We start from the raw sequence: 19667 nt of genomic DNA on the forward strand, positions 1-19667 counted from the left end.
ACTTTTTTACTCAAAATCAAAATAAAAGCTTATGTTTTGGTAAAGGAGGCTGCACTTCAACAATGGGATTCACAGTAGAGTGACCCAAAGTCCAATGAGTATAAAAATGTGATAAGGCAACACATCCCAGCTTTTAAAATCAAGGAGGACAAAGCATTTCACTTGTTTAATTGGCTCACATCACATTAGACATAGGAACAGTCTTGTCTAATGTGATGTGAGCCAATTAAACAAGTGAAATGCTTTGTCCTCTTTGATTTTAAAAGCTGGGATGTGTTGCCTTATCACATTTTTATACTAAATAAAAGCTATTCATAAAGTGTACATTATCTGTAGTGATGTGTTTAATAGTTTAATAGCCTACTATTTGAATTTGATGAGAATGAAAACATGATACATTAAGTTTGTATTATTGTGTCATGTGCCATGGCAGGACACATCAAATTCATATAAGCAGCAATGCAGCATATGTAGTTTTAAAATAAACAAATAAAGAAATAAATAATAAAGAAATACATGCCACAATCAAATCGCCACACCTTCATTGTCTGCCTGCAACAAAATTCATAGATCAATGACAAAACATGCACAGTATAATACTGGTGAGATTAAAAGGAATAAATATACACATTGCCTTATTTTCCAGGCGTTTGAGAGCAAAATAACTTACACACATCAAAATTAAACAACCATTCCAGTTTTTGATCATACGCCAGAATATTTTATGGTTTTGTTGAGCAATTTCATGAAAAAAATTGACATTTTTACTCTTTATTATTATTTTTTCCTTTGTGTGACCAAGACCAACATGGGTTGGGGGGGGTCCTTTTTCTATGTTTGTATTTAATGTCACGGACATTCAGTTATGTTCTGCAATTGATATGATGACCTTTGCCATGTGTGCAAAAAAAATAAATAAAAAAGATTTGGAAAAATCATAGTATGTATGATACAAAAGAAATTCTGTTTTCCTCTTAAATATTTATGAATCTACCAAACCCCACCCAATTCTCTTTTATTTCACTCCTTTTTTATATATTCTAAATATATTAGATTGTTTTTAATTTGACATGTTACTTGCTACTGGAGACATAAAACAGACTTAAAAAAATAATTACAAACGTTTTGTAGATCGAATGAACAATTGGGTATAGACAGGTTAAATCCTTGTATCTGATTGGCTATTCCTGCTCCGAGCATACAGCACATGTATTTAATCAGAAGCTGCTGCCTTGATGGCAGCAGCAGGCTGGCCCCTATATACCAGCCAGGTGCAATGTCCCTATACTGCTACTAGTATGGTAAACCATGACCCTGTTAGTTTGGTAAACTGTGACCTTTTTGGTAACAGGTCCGTTAATCTGTGGCCCTGTTTGTGCCACTCTGGCTCTCCATCATCACTGAGCTCTACCTGGCAGCTGCTGAGAGCCAGGAGCGAGGGGCTGTTTGTCATCCAGCAGCATCCCTAGGGTACTTAGACTTATGATTGAGTGTGTGGAGTGCAGATTTAGGAGGAATATTTTTTATTTTAGTGTATTCTGGTGAGGAAGGATGAAGGTAAGCAATCATTAGGGTTTAAGGGAAACACAAGGCTGCAAGTGTATTTTGCCATTTTAAGATTTAAATGCTGAGGATAAATGTTCCCCATAATCTCTACTGTTTGATTTACCTGAGCTGTTTCCGTATTGCAATGATTGACACTGGATTGCATAAAAAAAGAAAAGAAAAAAAAGACTGATGCCGTGTGCAAGTTTCTCAGTGGCAGCCCTTTTCTGATTTACACACTGCAGCAGACTTGATCAATAGAGCGGGGGGTTCCTTTAAAATTGGCAAGCACAAAAAAAAAACTGGGTCTGACTCTCTCGATCCCCACAGCAACTCTGCAACCTCAGCAAAACATGTGAAAGCCTAGCAAGCTGGTGACAGGGGATGGAGAGAGAAGAGAAAGACAAAAAAACAAATCAACAGCTCTGCATATGAAGAGGCAGCCAGGTTCGTTCATGTAACTCGAATGTACCGTTCCAAAATTCAGTTAAATCACCTACAGTACAGCCGTGATTCCTTAAATTCTGACTGAAGCAACATTTGCCGCCGCAAAAGAAGCCAACATTGAGAAAACAGACGTTTTGTGAATGCCACTTCTGCTTTTCAGAGTGCTGCACTGTACCGTGGCCGTCACAGTGTTTTTCCACTGTATTTTGTTAATGGTTCAGTACAGCCTGGGAACAGTGAAAGTGTGCTGATACAGCACCCTCATCTATCCGACTCCGGTCCACTTTCAAAGGCTGCTTCGGGTGGATTGGCTCTGCTGTTGCTATCGCTACACATGCAAACCAACATGTGCTGACTGTACACTTTGCTAAACCCAAGTACACCTGGGCCCAGCACACACGCAGCAACTATGGCAGCTGGTGCATCCAGTTCTGATCCATATATGAGTGTTTGAACTACCAGAACATGCATCTACATTTCAAACAGAAATCAACCTTGTTAATCTGCAGCAGATGAAGGGGAGGGCGCAGGAAGAACTTGGACGGCATAGTATCGAAATATAGATTAGTCATCAGTCAGTGAGGTTTTAGTAGGAGTCTATTTTTGTGCCTCGGGACACTAACTGCCCTGCTTCCTAATGACAGAGTGGAGAGCGGAGGGAATAAGACAAAAGACTTCAGAAAACCTGATTAAAGATCAATTCTCCTGGTGAAGCTCTGACTGAAATTCATCCTATGCTGTGTAACAGTAAAATACAGTATAACAGTTAACTACATCTCTCTTAAATTGTTAATGCTACATACAGTACAGGTCCAGTGAACATTTCCTTTACTAAACACAGGAGTGATCTATGTTTAGTGTACTTAATTGATTATCTGTTCCTTGCGATCGCTTCCACAACCCTGAAAGTAAATGATCTCATCCAATACACTGGCTTCAAATGGAGATAATGGCTCAACGGCTTTTGTATCACATTACATCACACTGCAGAAGACATAGCACAACATACTAAAGCGATATTGTTTCATATATCAATGAGTGGAAGAGCCTAATGTATTCCCAAAAAGGAATGCACTAGGGCTGTCAATCGATTAAAATATTTAATCAAGATTAATGGCACATTTTTTATCTGTTCAAAATGTACCTTAAAGGGAGATTTGTAAAGTATTTAATGCTCTTATCAACATGGGAGTGGGCAAATATGCTGCTTTATGCAAATGTATGTATATATTTATTACTGGAAATCAATTACCAACACAAAACGATGATAAATATTGTCCAGAAACCCTCACAGGTACTGCATTTAGTATAGAAAAATATGCTCAAATCATAAATTGATAAACTGCAGCCCAACAGGCAACAGCAGCTGTCAGTGTGTCAGTGTGCTGACTTGACTATGACTTGCCCCAAACTGCATGCGATTATCATAAAGTGGGCATGTCTGTAAAGGGGAGACTCGTGGGTACCCATAGAACCCTTTTTCATTCACATATCTTGAGGTCAAAGGTCAAGGGACCCCTTTGAAAATGGCCATGACAATTTTTCCTCGACAAACTTGAGCATAAGTTTGGAGCGTTATTTAGCATCCTTTGCGACAAGCTATTATGACATGGTTAAGTCGTTCACTTTGACAGCTCTAGAATGTACACAAAGTATGCACAACCATGTGTCACAAAAAGAAACATTAGCAAAGAAAAAGAGGAATCACAGTTGATTACATTCCAACATTGATTTCAAGCTAAGACTGGCTTCTTTCTAGAATATTTCATCCCATAACCGCTCTGTGGAGTAATTAAGGAGCTTAATGAAGAGAAATGACACACAGGAAGTACAGGCCATTGTAAACAGTTGATCCATAATCTATGTTGAGTCCAAACTCCATAATAAAGTAAAGCATTTTCAACAACGCAAGTCTTTGCAGATGCTTCGGTCTAACTTCCGATCAGTGGCGAACAACCATATGCTCCCGTGAAGAATTTGTATGCAGTTTGTGTCTTTAGAATATTGACTAATTAGCACACCTTCTCAGAGGAGGGAATTAATCAGTGACATCAGCGTGTGTCATATTTGTTTGTAATGAACACCTGCATGTAGTTTCATCCCCAGCTGTTGCTGCTGAGCTCAAGGCTTTGACCTTATTACAATGTCTGGATTGATAATCCATCAGCAAGTGCCATTCAAAACACACACACACAGAGACACAGTTCAAATCAGGGTAAGAAGGAAGTGCAGGCAGACGGCTCAAACTAAGTAGAAATCACTTTGTCTACTTTGTCTGTTAAAGTTTTTTTATTTCAGCTCACTCAGTCATTAGTAGTGTCCTCCTGGCACGGCGGGAGTACTGGGGAACTACTTTTTGCCGCACTTCCCTCTTTCTTCAGGGTCTTCAGGCACTTGTCGAGCCTTTTGATGCACAGTGTCACATCTTCCTGAGTGATGCCCACAGCCGAGGCAGCATTAAGGTAAGGACAGGGGTATGCCTCGGAGTGAGACATGAAGCCGCGGAACGTGTATCCGCTTATGGTCTGCTCCTTGCCCAGCGGTATTACCCTAGAAACATGGGTGCGAAAAACAAGGATAATGTGGTACAGTAATGATCATTTAGCATGCCGGGATACAACTAGAAATAATTTTTTTTACATCTATGACCTGGCTATAGTTTAAGCTATTCACTTTACAACAACTAGTATTTAAACTAAATCATTTGACTTTTACGTAGAGTGCGGAAATCATTTGTAATGATGACAGTACCCTAGGCATTCAATTAAAATATTCACTAAACTAAATGAAGCATTAGCAAACAAACTCTATTCTCTTGTTTTCAATAGAAACAAACATAACTGTCTACACTGTCTAACAGTTGGGGAAAACTTTTAAGCGGTACTTACAAGAATTTTTCATAGAAGGTCTTTTTGCACTTATACAGAAAATGCTACTGTGTAATGTAAATTGTAATTGCAATGTAAATTCCACTGTAAATACTGTGTTTTTAGGATTTCAAACAAGTCTTTACACATCCAGCAGACATGCAGAAACATTAGCATTCATTCGGAGTCGTGTTTCTGGCCACCTGCTGAAAGTAAGGCCAGTATTCACTCTCCTTTTAGCTCCGTTTTTGTCTCCACCAACTCCAGAGGGAAATATCTGTCTCTTTAGCTGAGAAATGCTCCACTGTGTTCATCAGCTGGTTGCTATCTAATGAGAACAACAGTGAGCGCAAACTGGAAAACCATGACAATGAGCTGAAAGACGCTTTAAGGCTCTGTAGAACCGACGGGAAATGCAGAGCGCAGAACTACATTGTTAATTTTGATTATAGCAGTTTTAAAGAGCAAGTTTCTTTAATGGAGATCGTACGTGACATCCGATCCGGCCGGGTAAATCGTCGGCAGTTAGCACGTGATTTATTGTGTCATTTGAGATCCTTACAAGAAGGGTTTACTTTGTAAGTCAGCTGCTGCCAGTTGTTGTCTTTGCAAAGTTAGAAGCTTCATTCAGGAAAGTAAATTCCTTTACAAAATTCAATGTTTTAAATGAACGTGACACGAGGCAGTGCGGAATTGTCAACGTACTGCAACCTTAAAGTGTGTCAGAGGTGAACATTTGAAGAAACCGGTTTGAGCTGCAGTTGGTTTCAAAGTGTCAAACTCTGCAATATTGCTAGATATTATTTATATATTTCAAATTCAAATGATAAAATGCAGAGGCATGTACAGTAACACAATATGAGAAATTTAAAAAATACGTAAAAATGCAGGGATAAGCTGTACTCAATGCAAAAATATCAATACATATGCCGCAGAAATTTGGCAGGGTTTCACCTCCGTCAGCACACTTTAATGTGAAATTAATAATAATTGATATTGATAATATCAATTACTGGCTAGCTATTAGGACTATGGGAATGAGAGAGACCATTATGGTAGCATTGTAATAAGATGTAGATCTCTGTTAATACTGTATGTTTAATAACTCATCGTTGATGTGAAACAGTCTGCTCCCTCGCACAGTATTCACAGTTAGCACTGAAAATACTTCAGAAAATCAACTCGCATCACATTCTGCAATAAATTAGAAAGATCAATGCGTGTCATTGGAGCATCAATCTTAAAAGTCGATGCATCTCATTACGTATGCGACAGAGGTACGAGGATAAAAGACTTGAGTAAGCGGCTGCACTCTGACCCATGGGAAAACGCTCACATACTCAAGAAATCAAGAGGGAGGAAGTGTGGAGGCTATTTCTTTGAGGCCATGAGTGCATTAAAATCTGAACAACACAAAAACAAGCATGACATAATGACACAAATAAATCATTCATTTGCGATATTTAAAATATTTAGATGCACCCGTGCTCGGTCAAAAACCACTGAAGGGAAAACCCGAAAAAACAAAAAGCATTTTTGGTATTTTTGCAGCCGTAAGGCAGAAAAAGGCAACAATGAAGGATTTACAAATCCTCCTCCCTCCTGTTAAGAAAAAGCACTACCAGTGGGAGAGAGAACACCATGTGTGCCTGCTGTCCCAGTGGAGACAACACTGCTCTGTGGGTCATAATGGAAACATGACGTTAAATTGGGAGGCGGCCCTCCTAGGATGGGCAGTCTAATCATCTAAAGTAGTTTTCCGCTCCACCAGATTCAGCAGATCCATCTGGCTGATTGCTGACTTCCACTGGCCATTTTTTCTGGCAACGCGGATGCAGACAAACCTTTTTTTGACTTTTATGATGAGTAGAATCACTCCCCAACACACACACACACACCCTCTTGTTTTCCATTCCCTCCCCATGTTTCCATTTCCGGGCCAGATTGCGGCCCTTTTTCTAAGTTTGCATACCTGGCTCCTGACACTTGCCGGGTGAACAACATGGAGCCGAGCTGAGTCACCGCCTTGTCGCTCTCGGCCTGGAGACCATCCAGAGACATGGCTGGAGGAAGAGAGGTGCCACACCCAACACACATATACAACTGATTAGATTAAATACACAGGATTAAAGAAATGAAGAAATATATGATCAGAAATGTTAGCTTTCACCACTCAAAATGAACCAATGGATACAAATATAGTCTGCTGGTCTGTAGCCAGTACATTGAGCTTACCTAGTGAAATGGGGTTATGTGGGGTGTGAAGCAGTCTCTCCCCATGTACAGAGGCTAGACTCTTCAGTTCCTGAGCCAGGAGCAAATAAATCTCCTGCAGGACATGCAGACACAGAGAAGAGGCATGAGAGACAGAACTAGAGGGAGCAGGGGCCATATGAAAGAACTATAAATAGCAGCACAATGCTCCTCTTCACAGTCTGCTACAGTGTTTTTTTTAGCAGCAGAAGCCTTGTTTTTTTTTTTTGCTAATCAAGCAAATCTACTCGCAAGCAGACCGGTCAGTGTCCAAACCCCTCCCTTACCCCTTTTACTCATTTGCCTGACTGTGTGCGTTTCCCCTCCAGGCTTTGGCGCAAGCAGTGTGTCCACTTCCTCTCCCTCTCTCTCTCCGGCCAGGACCTTCATACATCCACCTCTGGGATCAATTAGAGAGGCAGGGGAGGAGGAACACATGCTTTTATCCTGAGATTTTAACATCGACGTGTTTAAAATGTGCTGACAAAGTGCGTTTGGTTCAGAGTCTCAAAAGCAGTGTGCGGAACACTCTGAATAAAGGGGCGATGCACACAGATGTTCTGCAGCCGCACGACAACAAATAGCTGTGTTTTTGTTGCTGGCTACCAGCGCCAGATTCTCCATTGAAGCATCAGGATCTGCTCTCTGCAACAGTGAGTGTGTGTGTCTACTGCGTACACTGCTGACTCATACTTTCCTAATTTGAAAACATCAAGAAAGGAAAAATATTTTCTCTGTCATGAGTCAAACACAAACAGACTTTCGATGATGTCAAGTGTCTCTAAGTGTTCCTTGTTCTCTAATAACAATGGGTGACTTGAGAAGAGGGGTGCAAGTGGTGGACGGCTACGACTCTGCAGACAATAAGTGTGTGTGTGAAGACTTAACCCCATCCTAACCGAAAAAAAAACAACACATCATCCGCTGGTTCTTTGCGATATCTGGACATTTTTTTTTTTTCAAAATGGTTACATGAGGCTGTAAATGAATCTCAACAGATGAAATGTCTGAATTATTTAATGCTTTTTGAACCCGTGGGGGGAGGTGAGGAAATCACTCAGTTCTGCAGACACTATGGAAAACTGGTCCTGTACATTAATTATGTATAACGTGGACCGAGAGAAATCAATAAGCCTTGATGGGGTCGGGTCATGCGAGAGGCCAGAGGTATTTCCTAGATGTATATTTGTGCCACGGAGTTGGTTTCGCGCAGATCGCATTTTGGGTATTGTACGCCATCCTGTGAGTATGATATGTTTAGGTTTAGGACATTTATTGTTATTTACTAATGTCAAACTATCCGAGGTCCCTTCTGAAAAATGTCGTCCTCCTCCTCCAGCTTCTGAAGATTAAAGTAATTGATTTCTGCGTCTTCCCGAGGTCTGAGCATCAACAGAAACACGTATAGTCCAGTACATTTACAGTACATTTGTGGTAGAGCAGTTTCGGAGGTGTGAGAATGCTGCAGTGCCTATACCATTTGAAGAGGGGGGGATGCTGCATTGTGAGCAAGTCTGCTTTAAACCAGGGAGCCACCGGGGGGATGTTTTCTGAAACTTCTGGATACATTTTTATCTTCCTATAGCACAGTCCTCCCTCTACAAAGCTCATTGCTCGCGCAAGTTGAAAGTCTCATCACTCAGTCAGAATGCAGGTATAGAGCTACACACACACACACACACACACACACACGCCAGCACGTGCACACACACACACACACACACACACACACACACACACACACACACACACATTCATAGCATGTGATCCACTGCAATTCAATACAACTTATGTAAGCTGTTCTTTTCAGTCTTCGGGGGGGGTGGAGGGGGACGTTGACACAGCACGCACAGAAACATATTCAGACTGACATTGCCGCAGTGTTTTTTTATCCCAATCCATATATTGTTCTTATCATACCATCTGGAGGCATCCTGCAGATATCACACCCTGCACCTGAAGTATGTGACCAACTGTATCCGGCGTTATAAGGTGATGTGTGCCCTCACCTTTCTTTCTGACAGGAGTTTCTTGTAGCCGCTGGCTCCCAGAGTGAGAAGGGTAATGAGGACGTCGAGGGAAGGTGATGCTGATGCTCGACCTGGACAAAAATAGACCAACAAGTGACTTTGTTAAGCAGCAATAGAAACTAGACAGAATCGACTGTGTGTCAAAACCTAATTATAGGTAGGAATATCCACTCCTTTTTTAACAACAATAACAGAAGCATAGGTGGCTGTTAAGGTGGAGCATTTCATGTATGTCTATGGTAGACCAGGTATCAGTTTTCTGCTTAGAACTGGACTGACGACAAAGAAAAAATGAAACTGTATAGCCATGGATGACGGCTTGGGATGGGTATCAAATCTCTGACTGGAAACTGATCAAAATGTGTTTGTAGCACTGAATATCAAAAACGGTCATAAGCTGGCATTGAATGGTTCGTCAGAATCTTATATCTTATCTTATATACAATATAATACAATACAAGAGATGAAAAGAAAGAAAACAAATTTGAGAAAAACAAAACAAGATAAGACCTAAGGGGAAAATATATAAAGAGAAAACCTCAATTTATTGTGTATTGTGTGCTGGACTCCATCTCCTAATGGATTTGGGTCTTTGAAGCCTCAGTGAAGGAGTTATTTGTTCCATTTCATATATGCCCAATAGTTTTTTGAATCCATAACTTATAGGTGGGAGGGTTGGGCTTTAATCAATTCATTGTAATGCTTTTCAAAATTCAAAATTCTTCGTTGCTAGCTTCTTAAATGTAAATATTTTCTGGGTTCTTTCCTCCTCTATGACAGTAAACTGAATATATTGAATTGTGGACAAAGCAAGATATTTGAGGACGTCATCTTGGGCTTTGGGAAACACTGATCGACGTTTTTCACCATTTTATATTTTATCGTCAGATTAATCGACGATGAAAATGATCGTTAGTTGCAGCCCTAGCGGTATCGTTAATACTTTATTCTCATGGATTTACAACATTAATTATTCATACATTATTTGGTTCATATCCCTAAATTCATCACATTTTAACAGTTGTAAATGTGAAGTGCTAGTCATATAGAGGTCAGTATTGCAATAAAATAAAACACAATTAAATACACATGCACTTATCTATTATTTTGTCAATAACCTCTATAATCTCACTTTATGTAGTTCAGCCATAGTATAGTTAATACTCACCAGGGTACGTCTTGCTTATCTCCTGGATGAAGGACTCATCAAAACCTGCAATAATGGCGCCACCTACTGGAACCATAAAGTTCTTGTCCAAGCTCTGCACAAAGGCATCAATTCTTCCGACACGGGCCCCCTGATGACAGACAGGAAAAAAACACTAAGCAACCGCCATGTCTGTCACCAATATGATGACAGTGAAGACGCCTACAAATCATACATTTGTATTCAGGAGGTGAGCTCCAGTTCAATTACAAGTGAAGACAAGCACAAGTATTCTACAGCTTCAAAAAATACAAATGAGAGATGTGTGGTACCGACCTGTTGTATGAGGTGCATGCATTTGGACGACTGTACTCCGTACGCGTTGTTGACTATGTGGGGAATGTTATGTTTGGCGCACACAGTGGCCAGCTCCTCAAGCCTACGGGACAAGATGATAATACTGAATGATTGACTTCATTTATATTTATAAATCAACTACTGTGACATCTAGAAAATCCTATAAGGGGGGTAAGTGAAAACTGATTTTACCTGTCAGGGACCCGCGGGGCAAAGCAGGACGTTGTCGAGTGAACGCACAGGACGTTCTCGGCTCCGAGCTCCTCGATCTTGCGCTCAACTGCTTCCAAGTCTGTCCGCAACTCATCGCCCTCAAGAACATTCTCCACCACCACCGGTTCAAAGCCTGAGAAAACAGTCAGATATGAGCGATTGTGTGTGTGTGTCTATGAGGAAGAAGCACACATCTAACTAGCTAGCATAGGGGGTGAAAATGCCAACAGAAATCATCACAGAATTAGTAATTCAACAGACACTTTACATGGCACTATTTGAGAAATATTCCCCCACTAGTATCTGCTGCCATATTTTCTAACACCGACGTAGTTTTCGAACAGGATGTAAAGGTGACAGGGCATCGGATATTGATGTCATTATCACCTGCTGTGATCATGGCTTTGAAACAGGACTTCTGGTCGATGCGAGGCCAAATGATGTAGCGAGCCTTGGGTCTTCGATGACGAAGGGTCAAGAAGCACAGAGTCAAGCTCATTCCTGTTGCCATGGGGACTACAAAGCAGCTCGCTGCGCTCCGGACACCTGTAATCCAGAAGAAACAAAACACGCAGTTTGAAAAAAAAATAACCCTGAGGGTGTCATCGGAGTTATCGCAGCTTGGATTTGAGACTTAAAACTTAGCCTACATTACAAACTGGGGGAGTTGGGTTTGAAAGACGTGGGCATTTAGGAGGGTCAAATGAGCGATGCTATTGAGTTGCATTATGGAAAAATGTAGGATCCTTTGGAACCTCACCCATAGCAGGGACTTACGCACATGCATCCACACTGGATGCATGAGCAGCGCGTGGCGGCTACCTCGCTGAATTGCTGCGTCTCTCACGCGTGTGGTTTCCACACGACCAGCCTTTCTGCTGCGGCGATGCTACTGCCAGCCCTTTGTTTCTACATTGACATTGCCTTTCATAATGTCATTTATATTTATTTTAGACAGAAAAAGGTTAAGAATCACGTGCTTATTTGTAAATAATAGTAACAATCCACAATTAAAAGCCGGTACTCTATTCATTTATGGAGCTGTGCAAGTCACTGCATGTTCCACAACACTGTCCTGCAAATACTTCAAAAATAAAAGCCTTGTGTTAACAAATTAATGCATTTTGTCCCCAGAAAATGCTAGAGACCTTATATTTTGAAACAGAACAGAAAGTGTTAAAGTTAAAAAATAAATAGGAACTTTTTTTTCCTTGTCTGTGACATATTCTACATATACAGTCATGGAAACTGTAGTAATGTTGCTGGTATGATGTCAATATACTGTCAGAGAATCGTTTTCACTGTCTATGTTTGCTGTGAACCGTGGAAAAAATAGGCAAGACCTCGAATCTCTAGAAGAAACGCAACTGACACGCAGCTGAGCCGAGAAAAATTCAAACATTACTTGGCACAAATATTGAATTTTCTTTCAAAGTATGTAATGTCCTCAGTTTGAATGATAAGATACACATACCCGAGAGCTTCAAGATGTCCAACACAACTGAATTGGTCAGCTTGTTAAGCAGACTGGATCCTGCAGCTTTGGGCTGAATGGCAGCAATGTCACCTGACCGACCTATGCCATGGATCAACCTGCACAACACAACTGAATGTCACAACAGGAGTCGTTAAACAACTTCCTAAACTTGAAGCATTCAGATCTGATATTTCACTGGTCACTAGTGAAGATCTGGACGGCTAGACCTTCTGAATATATTTCAGTACTATGTTGAGAAGGGCTCGGCCGTTACATCGTTATGGGCAATTTTTACTTTTCATAGATAAATCAGTTTCAGTGTTTATGTTGGCTAGTAAGAGGACTTTGATTTAAGATATTGTTTCACACTTTTACACTAAAACACATAATTTAGTAATTACCAAATTCATGGGATCCATATAAGGAAATGCTCATATTAAAAAACAACTGATGTCTATTATTATCAGATTTGATTAACTCTCACATATCAGTATCGGCCTCACAAAGCCAGTATTGGTCGGGCTCAAATGTTGTGTGGCCGGTAAAGTATAAAACCTCACAGACAAAAATAATAAATCTACCACAGTTAGACTGCTTGTTTAAATGGCAGGTTCCAATACTTTGGGATTTTTTTTTAGGTTTTTATATCATTCTGTAGCTTCCTAGTGGTGTTCCTTATGTATTCAAATCTGAACATTCACAGTTTTGGTCAAAGTATGTATGTTATAACGTCAAAATGCTATTTTCCCAAGCCCTTCTAAAAAAGGTCTTCCCACGTGACCTGACGTAGGTTTCTGCATGATGACTTTCTACATATACAAATATCTTTATCCATAGTCAGTTTTTATTCATTACAGTAACTTAGATGGCGGTCAACATGCTCCCAGTCTGGAGAAGTAGACAGGAGTACCGGCACGGAAGCCAAGCAATGTACTGCTGTGGACGCCACGTTAGATCGGAACCGAAAGTCACACAATAACACAAACAAACAAGCCGATTGATGCAGCGGTAGACCAGCAGCTCCCGTGTTCTGCAAGGTAAAATTACTGATTTTGTGAATGAACTCTTGTGGCTTTGAAGAGAGCGACATAATGTCTGTTGAAAATTGCTCAGCTCTGTACTCGCTGATCTCAAATTCTACTCCATGGTCTTCATGACTTGCCTTTACTTGACAAGTATACATTGTGATGTGCTATTGTGTGTAGCTGTTTATTGTACGTTTTGTATGGTCTTTCTTGTATGACTCTGTAGTATGTTTCTTTGTTTTGACCTGCCAAGTGGACTACAGATGTGAATTACCTTAAAGCTATAATCTGGTACGGTGCATCAAATGGTGACATTTATGTTTTAAACTGTACATGGTGCCTTTTAACTAAAAATAAATAACATCAGTTCTCTGTCGGAAAGGGCTGTCTTGTGTGCAATTAAACTGATATTGATTTTTTTAGGTGGCTAAAATACGTTTTCTTCTGCTCCTCGCTGTCAGACAGCCCTTTCTGACGGAGGAACTGATGCTGCTATAGCTCTCTCTCCAAAGCCACCAGATTCCATTGACACATAAGTAATTTTATTCACAGAACACGGGAGTATACATACAACCCTACTTCAAATAATCCAAAATAACCCTTTCAGTTATTTCCAAACTTAGCACAGCTAATTTAGACTCAGCTAGTGCTAGTGTTCACATTATTCATAACCTTATTAGCTCACTTTAGTAACCTACGCCACTGCTTTTTGTTAACGGCTGAGTGGGAAAAAGAACACAGATGGAGTGGACCTTTAATAAAAATGTGTAATTTTTGACTGGATGCAACATTATGCAGAGTGACTCCATTCAGACGTTATGAAGTAAATGTCAAACACGAACCTGTAATGCCGTCTCGCCACAAGGCTGGATGCCACCCGGCCTTCCCGCTCTCCTACACCACAGTTGCCGAGGAAGTTGTTGCTGTCCATCACAGCCAGCTCATTCAGGAAGAGCTCTATGGTGCTCTCAGTCCATCCCTCCTCTGGACACTTACCCTGCAACATACACAACATGAAAAGTGGATGAATCCACAGTGACCTTAGAGTAACCTTGAGGGAACATGAAGGCAGCTGTAGACTTTACCTGCTCCAGTAAGTGTCTGATGAGCTGCTCATGGCCACGACGCGCCTGGCTCCCCTGTCGAATGTAAGAGGTTGACACTATCTTCTCACTCAGGCTGAAGTTTTCACTGTTCATCGCTGTGAAACAAAACAGCTTCATGTTAACATTAGCGGACAACTCTCAGGCACATACGGGAATATTTCAAACAAAAATACTTATCTTTTCAGTTCAGAAGAACAGTATGTAAGTGTTTAAAATAAGAAGGCTAAAGTAGAACAATTATAAAAAAATCACATCCAATATCTGTCTCGTCTCTCTTCATTATAAGGTATGATATGATAAGATAATCCTTTATTAGTCCCACAGCGGGGAAATTTGCAGTATACCAGATAGCTTATCACAGATATATCTTATTGGCATATACTGTTTGTTGGCTAATAAGTACCAAGAAATTGTAGTACCAAAATAGAGAGATAGAGAAACCAGAGAGCAAAGACAAGTTTATTTTTCAGCTGTAAATGTCCAACTTAGTGTATACTTTGTCCATAATTCTTTCATAAATTAAAAAGGACCCTTATAAGAATTCTTTCTCTATTTGTTTATGTTTATATCAGCCAATATATTATTATCAGACTGTCTTCAAATATCAGGTTTGACATTAGTGTCATCAACCTAAAGGATCCTGCATCAGTCAGGTTCTAGCTTTCTTTCCTAAAGAACAAGACTGGGACAAATAAAAAAAAATCAGATTGTGCATATTGTGATTTTAAAAGTCACAGAAAGACCACATCGACCAATTTATTAGATTTTAAAAGGGAGGGGGAGGAAGGGGTGATCATCAAAGATAAAGATCAGTTTAGTGGTCATTAGGAGTAGAAGATGTTTTTGGTTGCATTATGGGAAATGTAGTACCCAGTGTTTTTTTGAGCTTGACCCATAGTAGAGACTATAAAGTCAGGATATCTTGGTCTATGCTGCTTGGGTTTAAAACATTTGTTTTTTTCCCCAGATATATATTTTTATATTTTTTATTTTAATTTTCTACATTTTTTCCAGTTCCACAATATTTGGCAGCACATATCTGAATTATATTGGACCTGATCTCTCCTCCATTATCTCACAAGGAGTCCCTTGAACATGAACTCCTATATCCTGTGACTTCCCTGGCCTATGGACTATTTCCTATGACCTCCTACAGTATATACATTTTTTTTTTCATCTGGGCTGTACCAGTGTTTGTTTGTTTGTTTGTTGTTGTTTTTTTTATTCTTATTCTTATTGTGTTTGTGAAAATAAGAAAACCCAATAAACATATTATAAAAATAAAGATTAAAAAAAAGAAGATATTTTTATTTAATATTTTTCTTATGAGTCTCCCTACTTTGTGAAAGTCCAATAATAACCAGCTGGAGTTTACCTCTATCATTCCTCCCATCCCTGAACCCTGAACCCTGACCAGACATCTCTACTATGACATACCCAAATTAAAAAATGTCTCTAGAGTGTATGAACATGAAAATTGTGGAAACCTCAAACATAATCTTGTGCGTTACTGAAACAGAGAAATAGAAAATCTCCATTTACAATGACATTTCTACCCAATAATTCATTGGAAGCCAGGACCCTCTCAGTCCTGCAGCCTGCTGCCCTTCTTTCCTTAGCTTAGGTTTAACAGCAGGACATCGCAGAGAACAGGACACTTCTTGTTACACCAGAGTTAAACAACCACAGAAGAGCTTCAACACGGCTGCTTTGGTAGATAACATGTATTAGATCTTCTTACCTCACAGCTTTCCTGCGACACTTCCCGTGTTTCAAGCTTTTCAAGCCGACAACCCGCCTTCAAACTGTCAACAGGCGTGTGTGAATCAGACAGGAGGCGGAAGCAGCATGGAAGGATCAGCCGACGTCACTTCCTCTTCTTCTTCTTCTTCTTCTTTGGGGTTTAACGGCAGCTTGCATTCCTCGTGTTGCAATACTGCCATCTGCTGGAGTTAGTTAACTCCTACACCTACACTGTTGGCTACAGCAGCTATTCTCAACCACTGGGTCTTACTTGTCTTTCTGTCTATGGTAACAGTATGTCTATTGCAGCTATTCTCAACCCCTGGGCCGGGGGCCAGTTAGTTAACTCCTACACCTACACTGTTGGCTACAGCAGCTATTCTCAACCACTGGGTCTTACTTGTCTTTCTGTCTATGGTAACAGTATGTCTATTGCAGCTATTCTCAACCCCTGGGCCGGGGCCAACTGGTGGGCCTCAGAGAGACACCTAGTTGGCCGCGAAGGTGCTGCCAAATGGTTAGATTTACCGCTATTCTGTATTTCAGAGGTTATAGTGGGCTCACTTTTAAAGCTAGATTGAAGATTCATATGAAACTAGAAAACCTAATGAATCCATCGGTACCAACCATGTCATAGTAGCTTGTCGGGAAGGAGGTTAAATAACGCTTCAAAATTATGCACAATTTTGGCGAGGAAAAACTGTCATGGCCATTTTCAAAGGGGTCCCCTGACCTCAAGTTGTGTGAATGAAATTAGGTTCTATGGGTACCCACGAGTCACCTCTTTACAGACATATATGTCACAGATGCAGTGACACAAAATCAAGCAATTTTTGAAACCAGTAAAATTGTGTGGTGAGGAAATATGACCCTGAATACTTTGGGTTCATGGCAGGCAGTGATGGGGGAAGGTAAGCTGAAGATGTATGTGGGTCATTACACCTGACAGTGGCATAAAACACGCATTTATAGCATAGTTTTTCATTTATTTGGGAAGGTGGTCCTCGGAAATGTTTTAACAAATCGGAAGTGGGCCTCGAGTTACAAAAGGTTGAGAACCCCTGGGCTACAGTGTACAGGTTTGTAAGATTTTTCAAATCAGTCATGACCAAACATCTTCTGACTTGTCCACTTCCACTTCACTCCAGCAGGCTCTTTAATTCTGCTGCTGTTAGCCCTAATATTTTCAATATTACCTCCAAATTGAATGTAAATGTCTTCCCCTTATGATCTCAGCAGGCCTGTAGCACTTTTTGGGTGACGACCTTCAGAACATCTCAAATTCATCCAATAGTTGATAGGGGCTGTGTTCATTCTCAATAAGCACAGTGGTATTTCTCCTGTCTCAACTTGTACCAAATGCTGAAAACAACAACTTATTTTTTATTACTTTAAGTGCCCTATTTCAGTTTCTCACAGCTTCTTTATGTTTATGTCCCTCCCTGGTACTTACTGCCTTCCTCGTTTTTTTGCCTCGACTCTGAGGGATGGATCTCAGGTCAACTTCAGTCACTGATGTATGAATGTCTGGTTTATATAAGGCTGGATAAGGTGGTCGCTACAAGGGTTAGTCTATAATAATTCACATCCACTAATTCCTTCCTTTCAACCATGATTCAGCCATGATTCCCGAAACATTACATCACAAAGCCTTCGGAGAGCTGTTCATATGACCGTTTTCGGTGTTCATCATGTTGTACAGAAGAGTCACTCTACAGGAACATGTTATCTGTTTGATATACTACTTTTCATTTTAATTCTTTTTTTTTTTAATGTAAATAATGATTGTATTGCTGCAACTAATAAATAAACTTTCATTTAAAATTGTTAAGCTGATAGATTGACACTTTAAAAAAAATTTACCAGCCAATGGCAGAATGAATAAATCATCAAAAATCACACTTCAAAAAATATTTCAATATATTTTATAAATATATGAGTGTCTAGTGTGATTTTGGAGGTATAGACTGAAAGAAAAAAAAGAACTGTACACACATTAGCTCATATTTTGTAAAAGTTATGTTTTATTCATGAGTTAATTTTAGAATTAATAATCAGAACACAGTATTTAATTGCACTACCACGTACATATACACACTACTGATATTGCCAAGCATTCAGAAACACTTTCACAAAACATAACCTTCATTTCAGACCTTTAATCAAATTTATTAAAATTATTTGCAATATTAGGAGAACCATAGCAAGGCTACAATACAGGGGCAAATGTGCAGGGTAGTGGTGGAAGTATAATTTTTAACTTAACGTAAAAGTAGCAAAAAAAGTACTATGTTACAATAAAACTCCTCCATTCAGAATTTAAGTTGTGTAAAAGTACATAAGTAGGCTACTATCACCAAAATGTACTTCAGGTATTGAGAGTAAAAGTTGACATTATGCAGAATGACCCTTTTCAGAGTGTTACATTATTTTATACATATAATTGGATTATTATAAGTCATATGTGTGTGCATTTTAATGTTGGAAATGATCAAGCTGAAGCAAATGATTTTATATACCACTGGGTACATAAATCTATAACAATGCATCATATTTTATAAATCTACCATATGTGTAAAAATATTTTTCACGAAACAAATAACTAGTAAAATACATAAATGTAGTGTAGTAAAAATGCCCATATTTCCCTCTGACATGTTGTGGAGAGTAAAGTAGCATAAAATGGAAATACTGAAGTACCAGTACATCAAAGTTGCCCTTAAATACAGTACTTGAGTAAAAACATTTACTTACTTTCCACCACTGGATAAGGGTTACAGAGTAGTTTGTTGTGTATTTTATTGTATTATGTTCTTATTCTCCAGAAAAACTTCTGCAGCCTTCAGCTTTCATAAATCATAATTTTGCCTTATTTTGTTATCATTATGCTAATAGCAACATATGTGAGAACACATAGATGGGCAATATGGCAATAACAATATCTGTATATCAGGCTATGTTACATGTATGCAAAAAATAATTTAAAAAAAATAAATTAGTGTTACATTAACTTTTTTGCATCGCAAAGATACAATTTGTTTAGAATAATTAATTTAGACAACATCATTAAAAATATATATTCCACTGAAATTCAATTGACAATTCTGTTAATTGAATATTTAGCTAAACATGAGAAAAAATAAAAAGGAACAGTCACACAGAATGAGCCTTTTTGGGGCTGCGTAACTAAATAATAATAATAATAATAATAATAATAATAAAAACAAAAATGATATACAGTATATATTAAAGTTATTGTAACTACAGACAATATTGCTATTCCTTCTTTACATTTAATGACATTTATCACATATGCACAGGATTCAAAATGGCCACAATTTAAGCAAAAGTGAAACCACTAAAAAAAAAGCAAACTTTCTGGAAGATTTCTCAGTGTAAACATGTCCAGTTATATCCATGGAGAACTTGAAACAAATCCTCAGTTGTAGTTTTTTGT

The 19667-nt window shown here is 39.2% G+C and overlaps 1 protein-coding gene across 1 annotated transcript; it reads right to left on the bottom strand.

Annotated features, from left to right (window-relative positions):
- Window positions 1-4262: 4262 nt before the first annotated feature.
- sepsecs (Sep (O-phosphoserine) tRNA:Sec (selenocysteine) tRNA synthase) lies at window positions 4263-16365 on the bottom strand. Its single transcript, XM_037759647.1, has 12 exons — window positions 16209-16365; window positions 14447-14562; window positions 14204-14358; window positions 12334-12452; window positions 11247-11405; window positions 10839-10992; window positions 10626-10728; window positions 10311-10440; window positions 9122-9213; window positions 7095-7188; window positions 6832-6922; window positions 4263-4542 (listed from the first exon to the last, which is right to left on the bottom strand). The coding sequence occupies exons 2-12, from the start codon at window positions 14558-14560 to the stop codon at window positions 4296-4298; spliced, it is 1458 nt and encodes a 485-aa protein (XP_037615575.1). The 5' UTR covers window positions 14561-14562; window positions 16209-16365; the 3' UTR covers window positions 4263-4295.
- Window positions 16366-19667: the final 3302 nt, after the last annotated feature.

Source organism: Sebastes umbrosus, chromosome 22 (genome assembly GCF_015220745.1).
Source record: "Sebastes umbrosus isolate fSebUmb1 chromosome 22, fSebUmb1.pri, whole genome shotgun sequence".
Lineage (NCBI taxonomy): Eukaryota > Metazoa > Chordata > Actinopteri > Perciformes > Sebastidae > Sebastes > Sebastes umbrosus.